Below are 17,371 nucleotides of genomic sequence, written 5' to 3'. Positions count from 1 at the left end.
AGTGTCGAATGAATGCGGTTTGACATCACTTTCCATGTTATCAAACCAGGGCTGCCGAGCCGTGGTGGCACAATGGGTTAAACTAGTTTACCAGCTGTTAGGATTTCTGGGAATTGAAGGCCAAAAACATCTGGGGACCTCAGGTTGAGAACCACTGGGTTAAACCCTTGTGCTGGCTGGACTGCTGACCTACAGATTGCTGATTCGAATGTGAGAGGTGAGCTCCCATCTGTCAGCTTGAGCATGTGGGGACATGAAAGAAGCCTCCCAGCAGGATGGTAACACATCTGGGCGTCCCCTGCGTAACGTCTCTGTGGATGGCCAATTCTCTCACAACAGAAGCAACTTGCGGTGTGTTCTCAAGTCACTTCTGACATGATCAAAAACATCAAAAACCACCAGGACTTTAAAGCGGGAAACCCTGCAATTCTGCCACCTACAGAATTCTGGGAAATGTAGTTTAGGGCCGGGCTTTTTGAATTTTCAGCTAGAGGTCCTAGCCTTCCTAAACTAAATTTTCCATAATTCTGCAGGTGGCAAAAATACAAGGCTGCTTGCTTTAAGGCACTGGTGTGATAACGTGGTTTTAACTGCTATTAGTTTTAACTGCTATTAGTTTTAACTGCACTCATGCTGCAGCAGGCATGGGCCAACTCCAGGTATTTTAGACTTCAACTCCCAGCATTTCTAATAGCCTCAGGCCCTTTCCTTTTCCCCTCAGCCGCCACACAGCATCTCTAGCAGATATTCTCAAACTGTAGGCTGCTTTGGCCAATGATCAAGGATCCTGGGGATTGAAGTCCAAATCAGATGCGAGGCCAGGGTGTGTCAAACTCTATAGGGTCTATGATAGAATCCATAAAACGCCGTTGATTCGAACATCCGGGCCTTCTAACCGTATTGTACCCTGAGGCGTTTGGTCACAGGCAAGGGCTGGAAGGCCTCGACGTCTTGACGTACGGGTCCGAAAGGGCGGCGCCATCTTGTCCTCCCTCCCGCGGGCGGCGCCATCTTGCGCCCGCTCGATGAATGAACGCGTGAGTGAGTGAGTGCATCCGGTTCAGCCTGCCGCTGCCTCGTCGACACGACAGCCATGGAGGCGCGCCTGGGCTGGTGCCTCGTCCTCCTCTCGCTGTGCCTCGGAGGGGTCCGGTCCGCCCCGGAGCTGCTCAACGAGGAGGTGAAGCGGACGGTGGACCTAGGCACGCACCTGGCCAAAGTCAGCACGGAGCTGAGCCTGGCCAACCCTTCCTCCTCAACGCCGGCCTCCTCCTTCCTCCTGGCCCTGGACCCGGGCCTCGAGAGTCACCTGGCCTACCTGTCCGTGCAGGTGAGGGGCACGCGCACTTCGCACTCACGCCTGGCAGTGTAGAGGGCGTTGGGCTTGCCAATCCACTGGGTTGTATGACATGTTCCAGAAGCATTTTCTCCAGACGTTTCGCCCACATCTGTGGCAAACATCCTCAGAGGTTGTGAGGTCTATTGGAAACTAGGCAAGAGCGGTTTATATATCTGTGGAAAGTCCAGGGTGGGAGAAAGAACTCTTTATCTGTTGGAGGCAAGTGTGAATGGTGTAATTGTCCATCTTGATTAGCGCGGAATTGCCTAGCAGCTTCAAAGCCTGGCTGTTTCCTGCCTGGGGGAATCCTTTGTTGGGTGGTGTTAGCTGGCCCTGTTTTTCTCACGTACAGGAGAGTCTCACTTATCCAAGCTAAACGGGCCGGCAGAACCTTGGATAAGCGAATATCTTGGATAATAAGGAGGGATTAATGAAAAGCCTATTAGACATCAAAGTAGGTTATGATTTTACAAATAAGCACCAAAACATCATGTTATACAACAAATTTGACAGAAAAAGTAAGTCAATATGCAGTAATGTTATGTTGTAATTACTGTATCACGATATATTGAAAACATTGACTACAAAAATGCATTGGATAATCTAGAACCTTGGATAAGCGAGACTTGGATAAGTGAGACTCTACTGTAATCGAATGTATGGTACTAATAACACTTTTATTCTGGGTGGAGCTTTGTCTTTCTGTCTGCAAGGCCAAGAACAAGCCACAGGAGCAAAGACAAAGATCCACCCAGAGGAAAAGTGTTCTCACCATACATCAAGGGAACCACTGATGGCATAGGGAGGCTGATGAAGAAACACAACCTACAAACTATCTACAGACCCACGAAGAAAATCCAGCAAATGCTACGTTCAGCAAAGGACAAGAGGGATCCTTTCACCTCTGCAAGAGTCTACCGTATATCATGCAGCTGTGGAGAAGTCTACATAGGGACCACCAAACGCAGAATTGTCCAAACAGGAATCAAGGGACATGAAAGGCACTGCAGACTAATCCAACCAGAAGTCAGCCATAGCAGAGCACTTGATGAACCAACCTGGACACAGCATATTATTTGAGAACACAGAAATGCTGGACCACTCCAATAACCGCCAAGTCACACTAGACAGAGAAGCCATTCAAATCCACAAGCATGTGGACAATTTCAACATAAAGGAGGAAGCCACAAAATCTGGCTACTAGTATTAAAAAAACTCTAGAATCAGGACAGTAACACTAAAAAAACAGGGGAATTCCAGACAGGAAACAATCAGTGCCGGCTAACACCTCCCAACAAAGGATGCCCCCAGGCAAGTAGCAGCCAGGCTTTGAAGCTGCTAGGTAATTCAGTGTTAATCAAGATGGCCAATTGCAACATTCACACTTGCCTCCAACAGACAAGGCTTTTCTCTCCCACCCTGGGCATTCCACAAATATATAAACCCCACTTGCCTAGTTTCCAACAGATCCCTCAACCTCTGAGGATGCCTGCCATAGACGTGGGAAAAACGTCAGGAGAGAATGTTCTGGAACATGGCCATACAGCCCAGAAAATTCACAGCAACCTAGTGATTATGGCCATGAAAGCCTTTGACAAAAAAATCTTTTCCCATGTTTTTTTGATAGAACTATGATAGGAAATGACATTTATAAGCCAGGAACAAAAATCATGTTACATACATAGTGTTATTTATCCCAAAAGAAAGGCCAAAAATAAAAGGGAAAGGAATCCAAAGGCCTTTTAGGCTCGATTTTACACTGCCCTGTAATGCAGTTTGAATCTGCATTGTATGGCCAAAAGAGATCCATAAAATGCAGTTAGAACTGTCTAACACTTAAAATTAGGCCCTAGAAGCAGGCTTTTGGAGACAGTCAGTCTTAAATGGAGGTATTTTAGTAAGATTGATGGTTTTAACATTTTAATGCTTTTATTCCAGCAAGAGCAACTTTTTTGATGTTGATGTTATATTATGTTTATATATGTTTTCAGTAATTGCAATGGTTCCATTTTAAATTATGTTAATTTGACCTATGTACTATTTTTTGTATTGTTTTAACTGTTACTTGCTGTAAGCCTCCCTGAGTCCATTCCGGGAAAGGGTGCAGGATATAAATAAAACTTATTATTGTTATTATTATTGTTACATTGCAGCTTCACACAGCATTATAAAGCAGTGTACATGAGGCCAAAGTTAGGACAGATTTTTTCCAAGGTCATGCTTTCTTGGACATTCCCATCATGTCCTTACTAGCATGATAGTACAGTACAGAGTACAGTAGTTGGATATTATATTACCTTAATCAAATTGTTAAAGTAAACTCACTGAATCTATTGCCAGAGAGTCAGTTTTGACTTACGTAAATCACAGCACTTCAATGGGTCTGTTTCTACTTTGGGATTAGTAATTGGATGACCTCCATCCACAGTCAGAAATGAGCCATTAAACAGTGGGAACATGGTCAGCCAACCTTACCTTAGTCCTGTTGAGTTATTGGGTTTACTCAAGTTAGATTCAGACCCATGGAGATTGTATACAAGACAACAGAGCTGGGGGTGGGGGTACTCAGTGGAAGCACAGTTCCCATGTGTCTTTGAATCCCTGAATAACTGTTATTGCAAAGGCCTTTTTCTCCATATTCTTAGAGATGTGTTGAACCCTTGATATGGAGTTAAACTGCAATGGCTTTGCTCTGTCTACAAAGATGTATGTTATCCAGGATATGCTAAAAGCCACAGAGGGGTTGCGATGTTTAAGATAACCTCTATTTTCTGTTTTTAATTTACAATACCATAGCATCATATTCAATATACATAGGAAATAAAATGACACCTCATTATGTGTGAAATATTTTTAGATTTTTTTCAAAAAGTTATTTTGCTATCAAACACTTCTATGATGTTTGACCCACCCTGCACATATATGTATGCATGTGCATGCCTTCAAATCCTCTATTGTGACTCCCCAAATTTTATGGGGTTTTCTTAGGCAAGGAGGTAGTTTTTGCCTCCTCTAAAATATAGTTTACAATGCATTGGCAGCCTCCCATCCAGAGCTGATCCTGTTTAAGCCTCTAAGATCAGGCAGTATCTAGTGCCTTTAAGTTTGTATGGATATGATCCAATTGTGTTTGTTTGCCTTCAAGTTGCTGGTTGACTTATGGAAACTCCATACATTTCATAGGTTTTTCAAGGAATACTCATGTGTTTTTGCTAAAATCTGGAGTTTTCTGAACTCAATACCATGAGTTTTAAGGAAGAAAAAGTATTTATTTATGTGTTTACTTGGAGTCAGCAGACTATCATTTTATCCCAAGATGGAGAGTTATCCTCAAGTTGCACATTACCTACCCTTCCTGGATTTGTCAGTCTGTCTATGCAGATAGTGTTTTGAGAATCACTGCCGTTCACAGCAATGCTCAATCTCACTTCTATTTTGTTTTCTCCTGGTTGCTGATTCTTTTCATAGTTTCTGCTGCAGGGATAGATAGCCTGGCAAGGACTGACACGTAAGCAGTAAAGCTTCAAATCAGAAAGCAACCAGTGGCAACCCAGGAGGAAGGAGGCGTGGCCCTGAATGCATTGTCCGCATGTAATGGCAGAGCGGCATGCCTGTTTCTGAGGCCTATGAATGCTCAAGAGGCTATCCGGTTCTGAGTAAAAATCTCTGCTGCTTGTTTGACAATAATAACTGGAGAAATGTGGGTTTAGAATATTGGAGTGCCATTACAAAGGGATTTTCCTGCACAGTTTCCTCAATTCTGGTGCAGTGTTGTTAGGAGAAACTTCTTCCGGAACCTTGAAAGGCTATGAATAAAACATTTAAAAAATGATAGTGATACTAGAGGGTGGGTGAGGCCACTGTTTGCAAATTATCCACTTTGCTAGGCTGATGGATTTTAAGTCATGGTTGAGGATCTAGAATCCTAGCTGGTCTAGTTCAGCTTTTTAGGGAGGAGGAGGAGGTTTGCATTATAATTCAAGATGTGGGAAGAAGAGAACAAGAATGACAGATAAGGGCTGCATCTACACTGTAGAAGTAACACAGCTTGACAACAGCCATGGCTGAATGCTGTGGAATCCTGAGTGGTTTTGCAAGGTCTTTAGCCTTCTCTGCTGTCACCTTACCAAATTACATATTCTATTATTCCATAGCATTCAGCCATGGCAGTTCAAGTGGTGTTGGATTGCATTAATTTTATAGTCTAGATGCAGCCAAGGTTTCTGACACAATGTAGTTAGAATTGAAAGATTGAGAAACACAGCCTAGGCTCTAATCTAAGATTGATTTGCTGTGTGGCTGACAGTGCTAATTCGAAATGAATTCATCCTCCATATCCACAGATTCTGTTTCCATGGATACAACCACCCACACCTTTTTTAAAATCCAAAGAGGAAACCATATAATGGAACTTGAGCATTTTTGACTTTTTGGTATCCATAGATGATCCTGGAACCAATTCCCAGTAGATTTAGAGCATTCATTGTATGGGTTTTTTTCTTGAAGTATGAAGTCCCTTTGAATTCAGTAGGACTTACATGCGTAGGTGGCTGATATTCATTTCCTGTCTGCTTGATTATTTTGTGCAATGAGCATATTGCTAGCCAGTGAAGTAGACATAACCAGAGAGATTAAGCATACTATTCTCATAAGCAATTCTCTGGATAATTTTGGGCGTTTTTCTTAATTACAATTCCAGACAGTTTTGAACAGAAGTTGTGGTGAGACCTGTAAAATCCATTGTATATAAAAATGGATATATGAAGAAAAATTACACTAAGGAAAATATTTGGGAGGAGGCAGTCCATTTTGGAATCAGATATGAATATCTGTCAATAATGAATCCAGCTCTCAAGATGTTTCTACTTTCTAGTCATTTATTTCCCAAGAACTGTACAGCATCACATGTATTTTTTGTTCTAAGGTTGAGAACGAAAGCAAGTACAGTAGAGTCTCACTTACCCAACATAAACGGGCCGGCAGAACGTTGGATAAGCAAATATGTTGGATAATAAGGAGGGATTAAGGAAAAGCCTATTAAGCATCGATTTTTTTGTAAAACATGTTTTTAGTGCTTAATTTGTAACGTAATTTGACATTTAATAGGCTTTTCCTTAATCCCTCCTTATTATCCAACATTTTCGCTTATCCAACGTTCTTCCGACCCGTTTATGTTGAATAAGTGAGACTCTAGTGTATATATGTCTGTACATACAGTGTCATGAATCATGAAGGAAGTTCAATGTTACCCTGAAAGGACCTCCTTTGTGTTTCTGAAATTATGGCTGCCTACTCTGGGATTTTCTGCTATGTCTCCAAATACTGTTTTCTGCTTGAAGAAAAGTTCTATCAAGGTTACTGACTCTTTTGTAAATTTTGATGGTCTGGGTTAACTTGATAATGATGATATATCATTATATATATCAGTGATATGTATAATGGGGCACTCTTTGACAAAGAAGAGTAAACACCTTGTAAAACTACAGCTCTCATGATTCAGTAGTATAGGAGTGGGTAGCAACCGTAAATCATGCTTGGCAAGTGTTCTCTGCCAGAACATGCACCCTTTTCTGAAAAAGTTGTAAAGTTTTAACAGATATTTGTCAGTTGATGTTATATAATGCTTTAGTATTTATTAAGGTAACCAGAAGGGTTTTAAATGACTAGGTAGTTAATTATTAATGTTTCCCTCAAAAATATATCAGTCTTGGTATCTCTACAAATTTGTTTTTCACTACCTGTGTACAGAGATTCTGATTAGTTTAGTCATCTTAAATAGGAATGTTAAACAGCATTACTGACTACCTAATTTTCTGAAATAGGTGAAAGGTGAGGAAGAGGAGGAGAACATTTTGGAAGTGAAGGATGCAAAAGGAAAAGGGATAAGGTGAGTTTTGCAGTGGGAATTTAAGAGCAGCTTCGTATCCTGGTTTGCCTGCAAATGTGTATTTGTCAATGAACTGTAATAGTGAGTGTTCCTGTCTGATAAATTTGTCATGTGTGCAAAATCATAAATTATATTTGTAGCCATTGGTTTAGAATGTATTTTGCAGAATGGTTCTAGAATGGTGCGGAATTACTTAATTTTTCAAGATTGCTTTTATATAAATGGTATTTCTGAACCATATTTTAGACTGATAATTGTCTGAGAGTGTTCATGATAGTTTTTTTCTTTGTGTGTCAGGAGCGACTTGAGAAACTGCAAATAAGTTGCTTCTGGTGTGAGATAATTGGTCATCTGCAAGGATGTTGCCCAGGGAATGTCTGGATGTTTTTGATGTTTTACCATCTTGCAGGAGGCTTCTCTCATGTCCCCGCATGGGGAGCTAGAGCTGACAGACAGGAGCTCATCCCGCTCCCCGGATTCAAGCCACTGATCTTTCGGCTTAACCCATTGTGCCACCGGGAGCTTCTTCATGATAGTAATCTTTTTTTTGATTCCTGGAATTATTCTTTTAAAAGGGGTGGTGTGGTGGAGGAGAGGTAGCAACTTTGAAAGATCAGATAAGCTTATCCGCTGAAATCGTGTGGCATAGTATTTCAAATCATTTTTAAAGCTCAAACCTTCCCATTTGAAACAGAAAATAATCGGTGCTTTTTGTATTGCTGCATTAATTTGTAAGTATTTCTGGGGCTTTAAGTCCAAAAGCTTATTTTTCTCCCCAGAGGTCGGGGCTCCTAAAAACCAAGAGTTCCTTAAGAGTCTGACACACAGTGTGATTTCAGATAGCAGTCAGTCCAGTTGTTTACATTTTAACAAATTCAGATGAATATATCTGAACTAGAAATGTAGGCATGCTCCGAGTTATCCATAATTGCGTATGGTAGAGGATTTCTGTTGATGATTCCTTTGTGGGTGTTTGTCAAATTAGCAGGGCCTCACTGATTTTCTGCTCTTTTCTATTTCAGTGGCAAATTCTTCACTGTAAAATTGCCATCTCCCTTGGCTCCAGGTGCAAAAATCCGCTTATCTATTGAAACAGTTTTTACCCATGTCCTGCAGCCTTATCCAACGCATATCACCCAGGCTGAGAAGCAGTTTGTTGTTTTTGAGGGTAATCATTACTTTTACTCTCCATATCTGACCAAGACCCAAACGACCCGTATAAAACTAGCCTCACGAAATGTGGAAAGTTACACCAAACTGGGCAATCCCAGCCGGTCAGAGGACATGATTGAATATGGACCATTCAAGGATATCCCACCATACAGTGAGGTAAATTTTAAATTCAAATTTTAATTTTTGATTTTGAGTTTGTAAAGAGCATCTGTTACCTTTGTAGTATTTAAATTCATACAAGTCTGGTCTTGTACAAATAAGACAGCCAGAAATATAAAGGGCTTAAAGGAAGCTGAAATTAAGACAGTTTTCTACATGAATTTCCAAGCAGTGAAGTGTATGGGCTGATGAGGGGAATGGCTCATTTTGCCTGTCTTCTGTCAGTTTGCTTAGTAAAAGAAAGGATCTTGAATAAAAATATTGTCACAGTCAAAATTATTTGTCTATCTGGTGTGATCCCCAAAGTAGTATTCATAATTCTTCTCATCATGATTCTTCATCTCTTCGATATTCTCTTTTCAAGTTGCAATTATTTAAAAACAGAGCTAGAGAATTTATGCAGTACTGGGTTTTTTAATTACTCATGCAGTGTGTTACTTTCACAGCGGGGGAAAATGTAAGTGTAGACTCCTTTTTTCTAATCTAATGATCTTCCTAAAATGGCTCCCAGATTATGATGTTTTCATTCATCCTCAAGGCCCAATTATCTTTTGTTATCAACTTGTTACCAAGGCCGAAAGTTAAAATATCTAGAGAATTTTTTATATGAGATACCCTTTTAAACTTGGGGTGGCTCCAGAATGTCTTATGGGGTTTGGCGATTTATTTTAAGCTTAAATTCTCAATACACTCCATGTGGAAGTTTCTGAGATCCTTTGCCTGAGCTAGCATCATTATCCGAAATTGGACTTGTTTAGGAGTTACGTGTACAGTTTATATTTTTGCTATATTGCTGCTTATTATACAGAAGCTTTCAGTTTTGTCATTCTACTTAAAATAGAACAATATTAAAAAAAAGAATTAGGTCATTGAATCAACACTTAAGAAGGTCATATTGAGATATAAGGAGATCATATTCTGTAGATATAAACACTTCTGTGTGTTATCGTTGGAGGAGAAATGGTGTCACAGATGAGTGCTTACTGCGTCTTTGTGAAGGAAGTAGCTGCACGATACAACGAGTGTTAAAGCTCTAGAACAAATATTCTTTCTAATGAAGACTGCTTGATTTAATCTGTGGTACTGTAAATGAAATAGACTTGACTATGAACATATTTGGCAAACATAAAACATTTCATTCCTTTACTCTTTTTCTCTCTCTTTAGGACCTGCTTAAAGTGCACTATGAAAATAATAGTCCCTTCCTGACTATCACTAGCATGACTCGGGTCATTGAAGTTTCTCACTGGGGTAATATTGCAGTAGAAGAGACCATTGACTTAAAGCATACAGGAGCTGTGCTCAAGGGCCCTTTCTCTAGATACGACTACCAAAGACAGCCAGACAGTGGAATATCCTCTGTGAAATCTTTTAAGGTTGGTCTTTTTAGAATTGCATGTTTGTCAAATGTAGCTTCTTGTTGTTCTGCTTCTTCATTGACCAAGAGTGAGTCATTTTTATGCCCCCACTCTCTCATTTTAAACATTTGTTTGCATGTTGTTGCTGGTATAGATGTAGGAGAAGGCTTTCTTGGCAAATGGCAAGGGATGGGAATCTTGAGGCCACCCAAATGCTATTGGGCTGCAGCTTGTGGCAACCCTAACCTGCATATCCATACGCAGTCCAACAGCATCTAGAAAGCTGGATGGTTTCCACTTTACTCTGGAGAAGCTCATCTGATGCCTTCGTTGTGTTCCTCCATTGACAAGTGAAGACATTCTTATCTCCTTATATCTTTTAAATACTCATTGAGATCTCATTGCTTTCAGTATGTTATATTTGAGTTATTAATGTTTTATGCTTAGTGTTCCTCATGTTCCATGTCTACCCCCATTTTCTAATGTTAGTTTGCATTTCCTCAGTCCAATATCATTTTAGTGGAATGGGACTTTTCTTCCATCCATTCAACTCCCGGCACCACCTGCCACCAAAAAACATAAAGCTATAACATAAGCCAAATAAACATGGCTACATTTTTGTCGAAACCAATGTATTTATACCATGATGTCTGCCCCTGTGGCGAGAGAGATAGCTTGCAATTTTGCTAAGAGTTGTAAAAGAATAATGTCATACTCAACTATTTCTAGTGAAAGTTGATTGAATGCTCACTGTTTTCTTTTGCAGACTATCCTGCCTGCTGCCGCTCAAGATGTATACTACAGAGATGAAATTGGCAACATATCCACCAGTCACCTTCTCATCTTGGATGACTCTGTGGAAATGGAGATTCGCCCCCGTTTCCCCCTTTTTGGTGGTTGGAAGACACACTATATCATCGGTTATAACCTGCCTAGTTATGAGTATCTTTTTAATCTTGGTAGGTTTCATTGTCCAATTATTCTCCACTGGAGCACATTATGCATCTAAATAAAATATCAACAGTTGGAATAGAACCCAGTTAATTCTGTATTTCTTTGCAGCATGACATTTGAGATTCCCACGAATATCAGTTTGTAATACTCACCAGTGCACTCAAAATGAGATACAGCACTGTGTTGTTTTTTGAGTTTTGGATTATGACTCTGGAGACTAGCGTATGAATTCCTATTTCGCCATAAAACCCACTAGGTGACCTTGGACAGTTTGCACTCTCAAACTGGGAGAAAGCCAAAGTGCAATGTGGCTGCTTTGCTATTTAAAATGTCTTAAAAGTTAGTATTTGAAATTGGGCAGCCAGTACCAGAAAGGTATCTCACACCTCTACTTAGCCTTTAAAGGCAGGGAAAGGAATCAGATAGCCCTTTACATGTTATAGAATTGCAACTTCCAGCATTCCTTATTATTGATTATACTGGCTAGGACAGCTGGCAATTGCACCCCAAATTTTGGAGGATTACATGGTGAATATCAATACTTTAAGGCCTTCAGATTTGTTTCTTTTTTTCTCACATTTTCTGTTAGGGTCTGACACTATCCCATTCCTTTTCAGAAATATATAAAAAATAAATACACCCCAAAGTAAATTAATTTCTATTTTTAGTTGTTCTATGGGGCTGCTTTATGTTTTTATATTATATGTCAAGTGCAGAATTTAATTATTTACTTTAATTACAGTTTGTCTTATTTATTGTGTAAGAAGCAAGTTGAGAATACAGGTATAATGTATAGAAAAACCACAAACAAAGTTAAAAACTTGGCATTATACTAAATTTCCTTTGACCAGAAGCTGGCCATTTGGAGTGCCTCTGGTGTCGCTGTTATAGGGTCGTCCATTGGGCACGTGACAGGGCTCAGACTGCATTGTAGTAAATGGTCTGTGGTTTGCTCTTCTCCACACTCGCATGTCATGGACTCCACTTAGTCTCCCCATTTCTTAAGGTTAGCTCTGCATCTCATGCCAGAACGCAATCTGTTCAGTTACCCAGTTTTCTGTGTGCCTAGGGGGGAGTTTCTCATCTGGTATCAGTCTCTGATTGATGTTCTGGGTTTTAATCTGCTACTTTTGGACTCTCTCATGCTGAGGTGTTCCTGCGAGTATCTCTGTAGATTTTAGGAAGCTATTTCTTGATGTAAGGCGTTGGCTTGTTGGCTGATACCGAACAGAGGATGGGCTGGAGATGTCAATGCCTTGGTCCTTTCATTACAGGCTGCTACTTCCTGACGGATGTCAGGTGGTGCAATACCGGCTAAAGAGTATAATTTCTCCAGTGATGTAGGGCGTAGACATCGTGTGATAATGCAGCATGTCTCTTTAAGAGCCACATCTACTGTTTTAATGTGGTGAGATATATTCCATACTGGGCATGCGTATTCAGCAGCATAGTAGCAAAGCGCAAGTGCAGATGTCTTCACTGTGTCTGGTTGTATTCCCCAGGTTATGCCAGTCAGCTTTCGTATGATATTCTTTCTAGCACCCACTTTTTGCTTGATGTTTAAGCAGTGCTTCTTGTAGCTCAGAGCACAGTCCAGAGTAACTCCCAGGTATTTTGGTGTGCTGCAATACTCCAGTGGGATTCATTCCCAGGTAATCCTCAGAGCTTGAAATGCATGTCTATTCTTAAGATGAAAAGCACACGTCTGCATTTTAGATGGATTAGGAATCAGCTGGTTTTCCCTATAATAGGCAGTAAGAGCACCTAAATCTTTAGAGAGCTTCTGTTCAACCATTTCAAAGCTCCCTGCTTGACTGTTGATGGCATTATCCTCAGCATAGATGAAACTCTCTGTCCCTTCTGGCAGAGGCTGATCATTTGTGTAAATGTTAAACATTGATGGAGCAAGCACGCTTCCCTAAGGCAGGCCGATCTTCAGTTTTTGCCATCTGCTTCTCCAACTCTGGAACTCAACAAAAAAGCTGTTTTATAGCAGATTTCCTATGAAGCGGTGAGGTGGTAATTCTTTGTGATATTATACATTTTTTCAGGAGGAGGCAATGATTTAAAGTATCATATGCTGCTGACAAATCTATGTATGTCTTCTGAACAGTCTTTATTCTGAGAAAGGAGTTGCATATTATTTAGTAATACCAGTTCCAGTAAAATTCCATGTCTTTTCTGAATGAATATGTAAAATCCTGACGTTTTATTTTCCCTGGCTTCTGTTGCTTCCATGCTTTCATGATCGCTTATTTTCATTGTTTTCCAGGTGATCAATATGCCTTGAAGATGAGATTTGTTGATCATGTATTCGATGAACAAGTTACAGACTCTCTAACAGTAAAGATAATCCTTCCAGAAGGTGCCAAGTAAGTAACAATGTGGTTGGGAAAAGATTTGATCCAGATATATATAACCTTTCCATCATGACAAATAATTACATTATCTTAGAAACTCAATTATCACATTTTAGCATTTTTTAAAAGGCACCAATGTTATTTATGGCATTAATCCTTACCTTGGTGTTTATTTAGTAATCAATATTTCTCTGACATTATTAATATTTTGTATCCACCTCTCTGCAGGAATATCCATGTGGACAGTCCATATGAAATCAGTCGGGCCTCTGATGAGCTGCATTATACTTATTTGGATACATTTGGTCGCCCAGTCATTGTGGCACACAAGAACAACCTTGTTGAGCAGCACATCCAAGATATTGTGGTAAATATAATTCCTTTGCTTACATGGCATAGTGTGTTAAAAGTACTGCATTTATTTTCCCATTTTTTTCTATATTTATAATAACTTTAATGGCATAATGTATGGCTGCAACAGCAACATGCCAGGTTTCTACTAGTAAATGAAGTTCTTAATAGTTGAACATTTAAGTAACTTGGTTTTATGTTTAGAAATATGGATCTTGAATAGCACTGTCCTCTATCTCATTGCTTGCTCTGTTTCTTCCAGGTCCATTATACCTTTAACAAGGTGCTGATGTTGCAAGAACCTCTGCTGGTCGTCGGAGCCTTCTATATCCTATTCTTTACTGTGATTCTCTATGTGAGGCTGGACTTCTCTATCACTAAGGTATCAACCCTGTCTAGACTACAGAATGTTTCTTATTGTTCTTTTAGAACAATTGATCTCAGTTTGTTGCTCTTTATATTTCGTTGCTATTCTTATGGTTTAATTTGTACTGGTTTTGATAATTTGCTAGCTGCCTTGAGTTGCATTACTGGGGAAACAGCCAAATATAAATGAGCATCATCATCCAAATATTATATAAGTAGGAAAGTGGGCATCTTTTGACATCTGGTAAGAGTTATCTTTTCCCCATTGACTAAAGTTGTTCTTTACTTTCTGTAGGGTTTTAAAAGAACAACAACTGTACTTTCAGTCCTAATTTTCATGGACCCAGATCCCACTTGCTCAGAGGATGTCCTGCCCTATTCACAACCTGAGTCTGTTCAGGGCAAGTTATACGCTAGGGTTGCTCCTCATACTGGACCATTTTTCTCTGACAGCTCCCTTCAATAAATTTCATGTTATGTTTTTGTGGCAATTATACAGTCTAGTGAGAAAGGAATTGGATTGCAAGCTAGGAGCTTCCTGGTCCAGATTTTGCTTATCTTTCTGGATAACCTCAGTTGGTGTTGCTGTTGTTTGTCTTCAAGTCATTTCTGGCTTAATGGCAACCATGTCAGTGTGTTGTTTGAACCTAAGAATATGCAACTAAGCCATTGGGTTTTTGAGGTCTAGCTGGATTCAAATCATGTTCTCTGGGGTCATTGTCCAGTTTTCAAACCACTACACAAAGCTGCTGCTCTGCATTGGTTTCTTACTTCCGGGGCATAATGCTAACCCGCTTTACAGAGTTTGTATAAAGACTACCTAGAGAATATGTGGAGCAATTTGAACATGTAAGTGCACTATATAATTGGTTAGGTTCTAAAGACATTTCTGCTTGTACCCCTTTGTATTTTTGAAGGATCCAGCAGCAGAAGCTAGAATGAAAGTGGCCTGTATTACAGAACAGGTTCTCACTGGAGTAAATAAGAGATTATGCCTTTACCGACTTTTTGATGAAGCTGTGAATAAGTACAAACAGACACGGGATATTTCCACCTTAAATAGTGGCAAAAAGTCTCTGGAGACTGAACATAAGACCTTAACCAATGAAATAGCCTCATTGCAGTCTAAGCTGAAGACTGAAGGCTCTGATCTGTGTGACAAAGTAAGTGTGGTTTCTTCTAGGTCTTCTATTTGTATTCATCAGCACTTATTCCAAACTGTAAGTTATGTTTCATGTCATTTCAAAAGCAGATGTCTACCTGACACACATGTCACTTAGAGCTTAAAGAGTATTCTAACTCATTATAATGATACCCCCCCCCCCCAATAACTTGAAATGGATGGTTCTGGCTTTTCTGATATTCCAATATTGAATTCCAAGCATATTTCCTTACGCTTTCTGAAAGAAAAGCCTCCAAATCATTGTTCAGTTGAGATCTTACACAATAGATGGCCAGGTATTAAATATCTAAACCAGTGCTGTCGCCCATCCCTGTTGGCTAGGACCCATTGGCTTGAATTCACCATATAAATCTGTCAAGGCCTTAGTTGAGAGGATGTGAATGTTCCCTAAAGGCAGCAATCTTGCCCAAATGTTAATCTCCTTGTAATGCTACATGAGTAACATACCAATTCATTCCATAGCTGTGCCAGGCCTCCTGGCTATCATTTGGTTTAACAGGAGCTCTACTCTGAAATGAAATGTGTCGTGCGAGGTACTGTTCATCATTAGTGACTGAAGCTTATTAGGCATACTGTCCTCTTGATTTTAAATTGTGTTGACATGGGTGTGAGCTGTATATCTTTTTGAACCTCTGAACAAGAAGATAACCTGGTATGCTCTTTTGTAGACTGAAGTCTACTTCATCAGATTGCTTCAGTTTGTTCTGGTGTCACAGTCTGTGGTTTGGTCTTGCTCTTCTACGTGTTTGGCAGCAAATTCACTGCTGTTCATAGAGGGATCTTCAAAGGTGTTGGTTTCAAAGAACAATCTCCAGCCTGCAGTATAGATTTTGATATCTATTCTATTTTTTCTAAAGTCATTATTGCTTGTAAAGTTACTGGTCATGTCCAGGCTTTTAACATCATTTCCTACATTTCTTTAAGGTGAGTGAAATCCAGAAACTTGATAATCAAGTCAAGGAACTGGTTCTAAAATCTTCTGTGGAAGCGGAACGGTTGGTGGTCGGCAAGCTCAAGAAGGATACATATATAGAAAATGAGAAGATCCATTCTCAGAAGCGTCTGGAGCTGATTAGCAAAATCGACAACATACTTGATGCCCTATAAGTTAGAAGTCAAAAGGTTGATGGAAAGGGGAGAAAGGTGGTTGTAAAGACATACTGAGCCACACTAAATTGGGAACTGGGGTGAGGAAAATGTGTATGCCATAGAGAATTGGAACAAGGAAGAATTTATTTTAAGCTGTCTTCAAAATTTAGCATTCATTTTTAAGGGCCTGTTTGCTCCATGACACCTGAAATCTGGGATAGATGTGCTGTTCCATGCTTTGGGTTTACTATAGTTTGAAGTGTCAGTAACATGACTTCAAAATCTTTTGGAAAATGCCCTAATGATCAGTATAGGCAGGTGCACACAGGCCTTCTATTGGCACTGAATGTCTCGGAATCAATATCTGGTTATGTACAAATTTGTACTAGCAACTGCTTTTTTTGTCCGCCACCTTTGAATTTATACTCATGTATTTTGGAAATTGGAATGACTAAGTAACTTGAACAAAAGATTTTTTTTACTGTTTGTTACACAGATTGAGTTTCTGATACCTGAATCTTCTGAGCCTGTTGAAATTACAGCTTCAGGTAAAATCCAGTGCAAGTGAGAGAATGAGTGAGTCCTTGCTTATAAGCCTGTACTTTTTTACGATGTTTTTTCTTTGGGAGATTAAAAACCCACAAAACTTTGTAGGAAAGCTCAAACTGAAATAAAGGCTCATGGATATTCTACATCTCATTTTTATTTTAAATGAGCGTTCTATCCTTCAACGTTAATAAACTGAGCAACTTATTACAAGTTTGTGAAATGAATATAACTATTAGTACAGTAGTATTATATAAGCTATTTCAATAACCTTTAATATTATCTCCTTTTCCATCGACCACTTTTCCTTTGCCTTCCAGTTTATAGCAGAAGAGTAAAGATGTCCAGTGATCTGTCTTTGGGCTTTTTTCTTGCTTTCATTCATGGAGCCATGAAACATTTTTTTTTAAATGCAGTGCATAATTTGTTACTAGTAACATAGGAATTTTCATTCGGGGCACTACGGCTTTTGTGCTCCATACAACATAGCTACAGTCATGGGTGAGAAATGGGGAACATCCCATTTTTAATGTGTTCAAATCTTGAACTAGTAATGCCCTCTGGAGTGTTGGCAAGAATTGATCTTCATGTGAAGAGCTAGATGCC

The 17,371-nt window shown here is 39.7% G+C and overlaps 1 protein-coding gene across 1 annotated transcript; it reads left to right on the top strand.

Annotated features, from left to right (window-relative positions):
• The first annotated feature begins 989 nt into the window (after nt 1-989).
• On the top strand, nt 990-16,911 carry rpn1 (ribophorin I). Its single transcript, XM_003217764.4, has 10 exons — nt 990-1,330; nt 7,162-7,226; nt 8,249-8,555; nt 9,725-9,934; nt 10,683-10,875; nt 13,143-13,242; nt 13,459-13,597; nt 13,844-13,963; nt 14,865-15,110; nt 16,055-16,911. Exons 1-10 carry the CDS (start codon nt 1,094-1,096, stop codon nt 16,235-16,237), a joined length of 1,800 nt encoding a protein of 599 aa, XP_003217812.1. The 5' UTR covers nt 990-1,093; the 3' UTR covers nt 16,238-16,911.
• The last annotated feature ends 460 nt before the right edge of the window (nt 16,912-17,371 follow it).

This window comes from Anolis carolinensis, chromosome 2, assembly GCF_035594765.1.
Source record: "Anolis carolinensis isolate JA03-04 chromosome 2, rAnoCar3.1.pri, whole genome shotgun sequence".
NCBI lineage: Eukaryota > Metazoa > Chordata > Lepidosauria > Squamata > Dactyloidae > Anolis > Anolis carolinensis.
The sequence above is the reverse complement of the archived record's forward strand: the minus strand, read 5'-3'. Positions and strand labels throughout refer to the sequence as shown.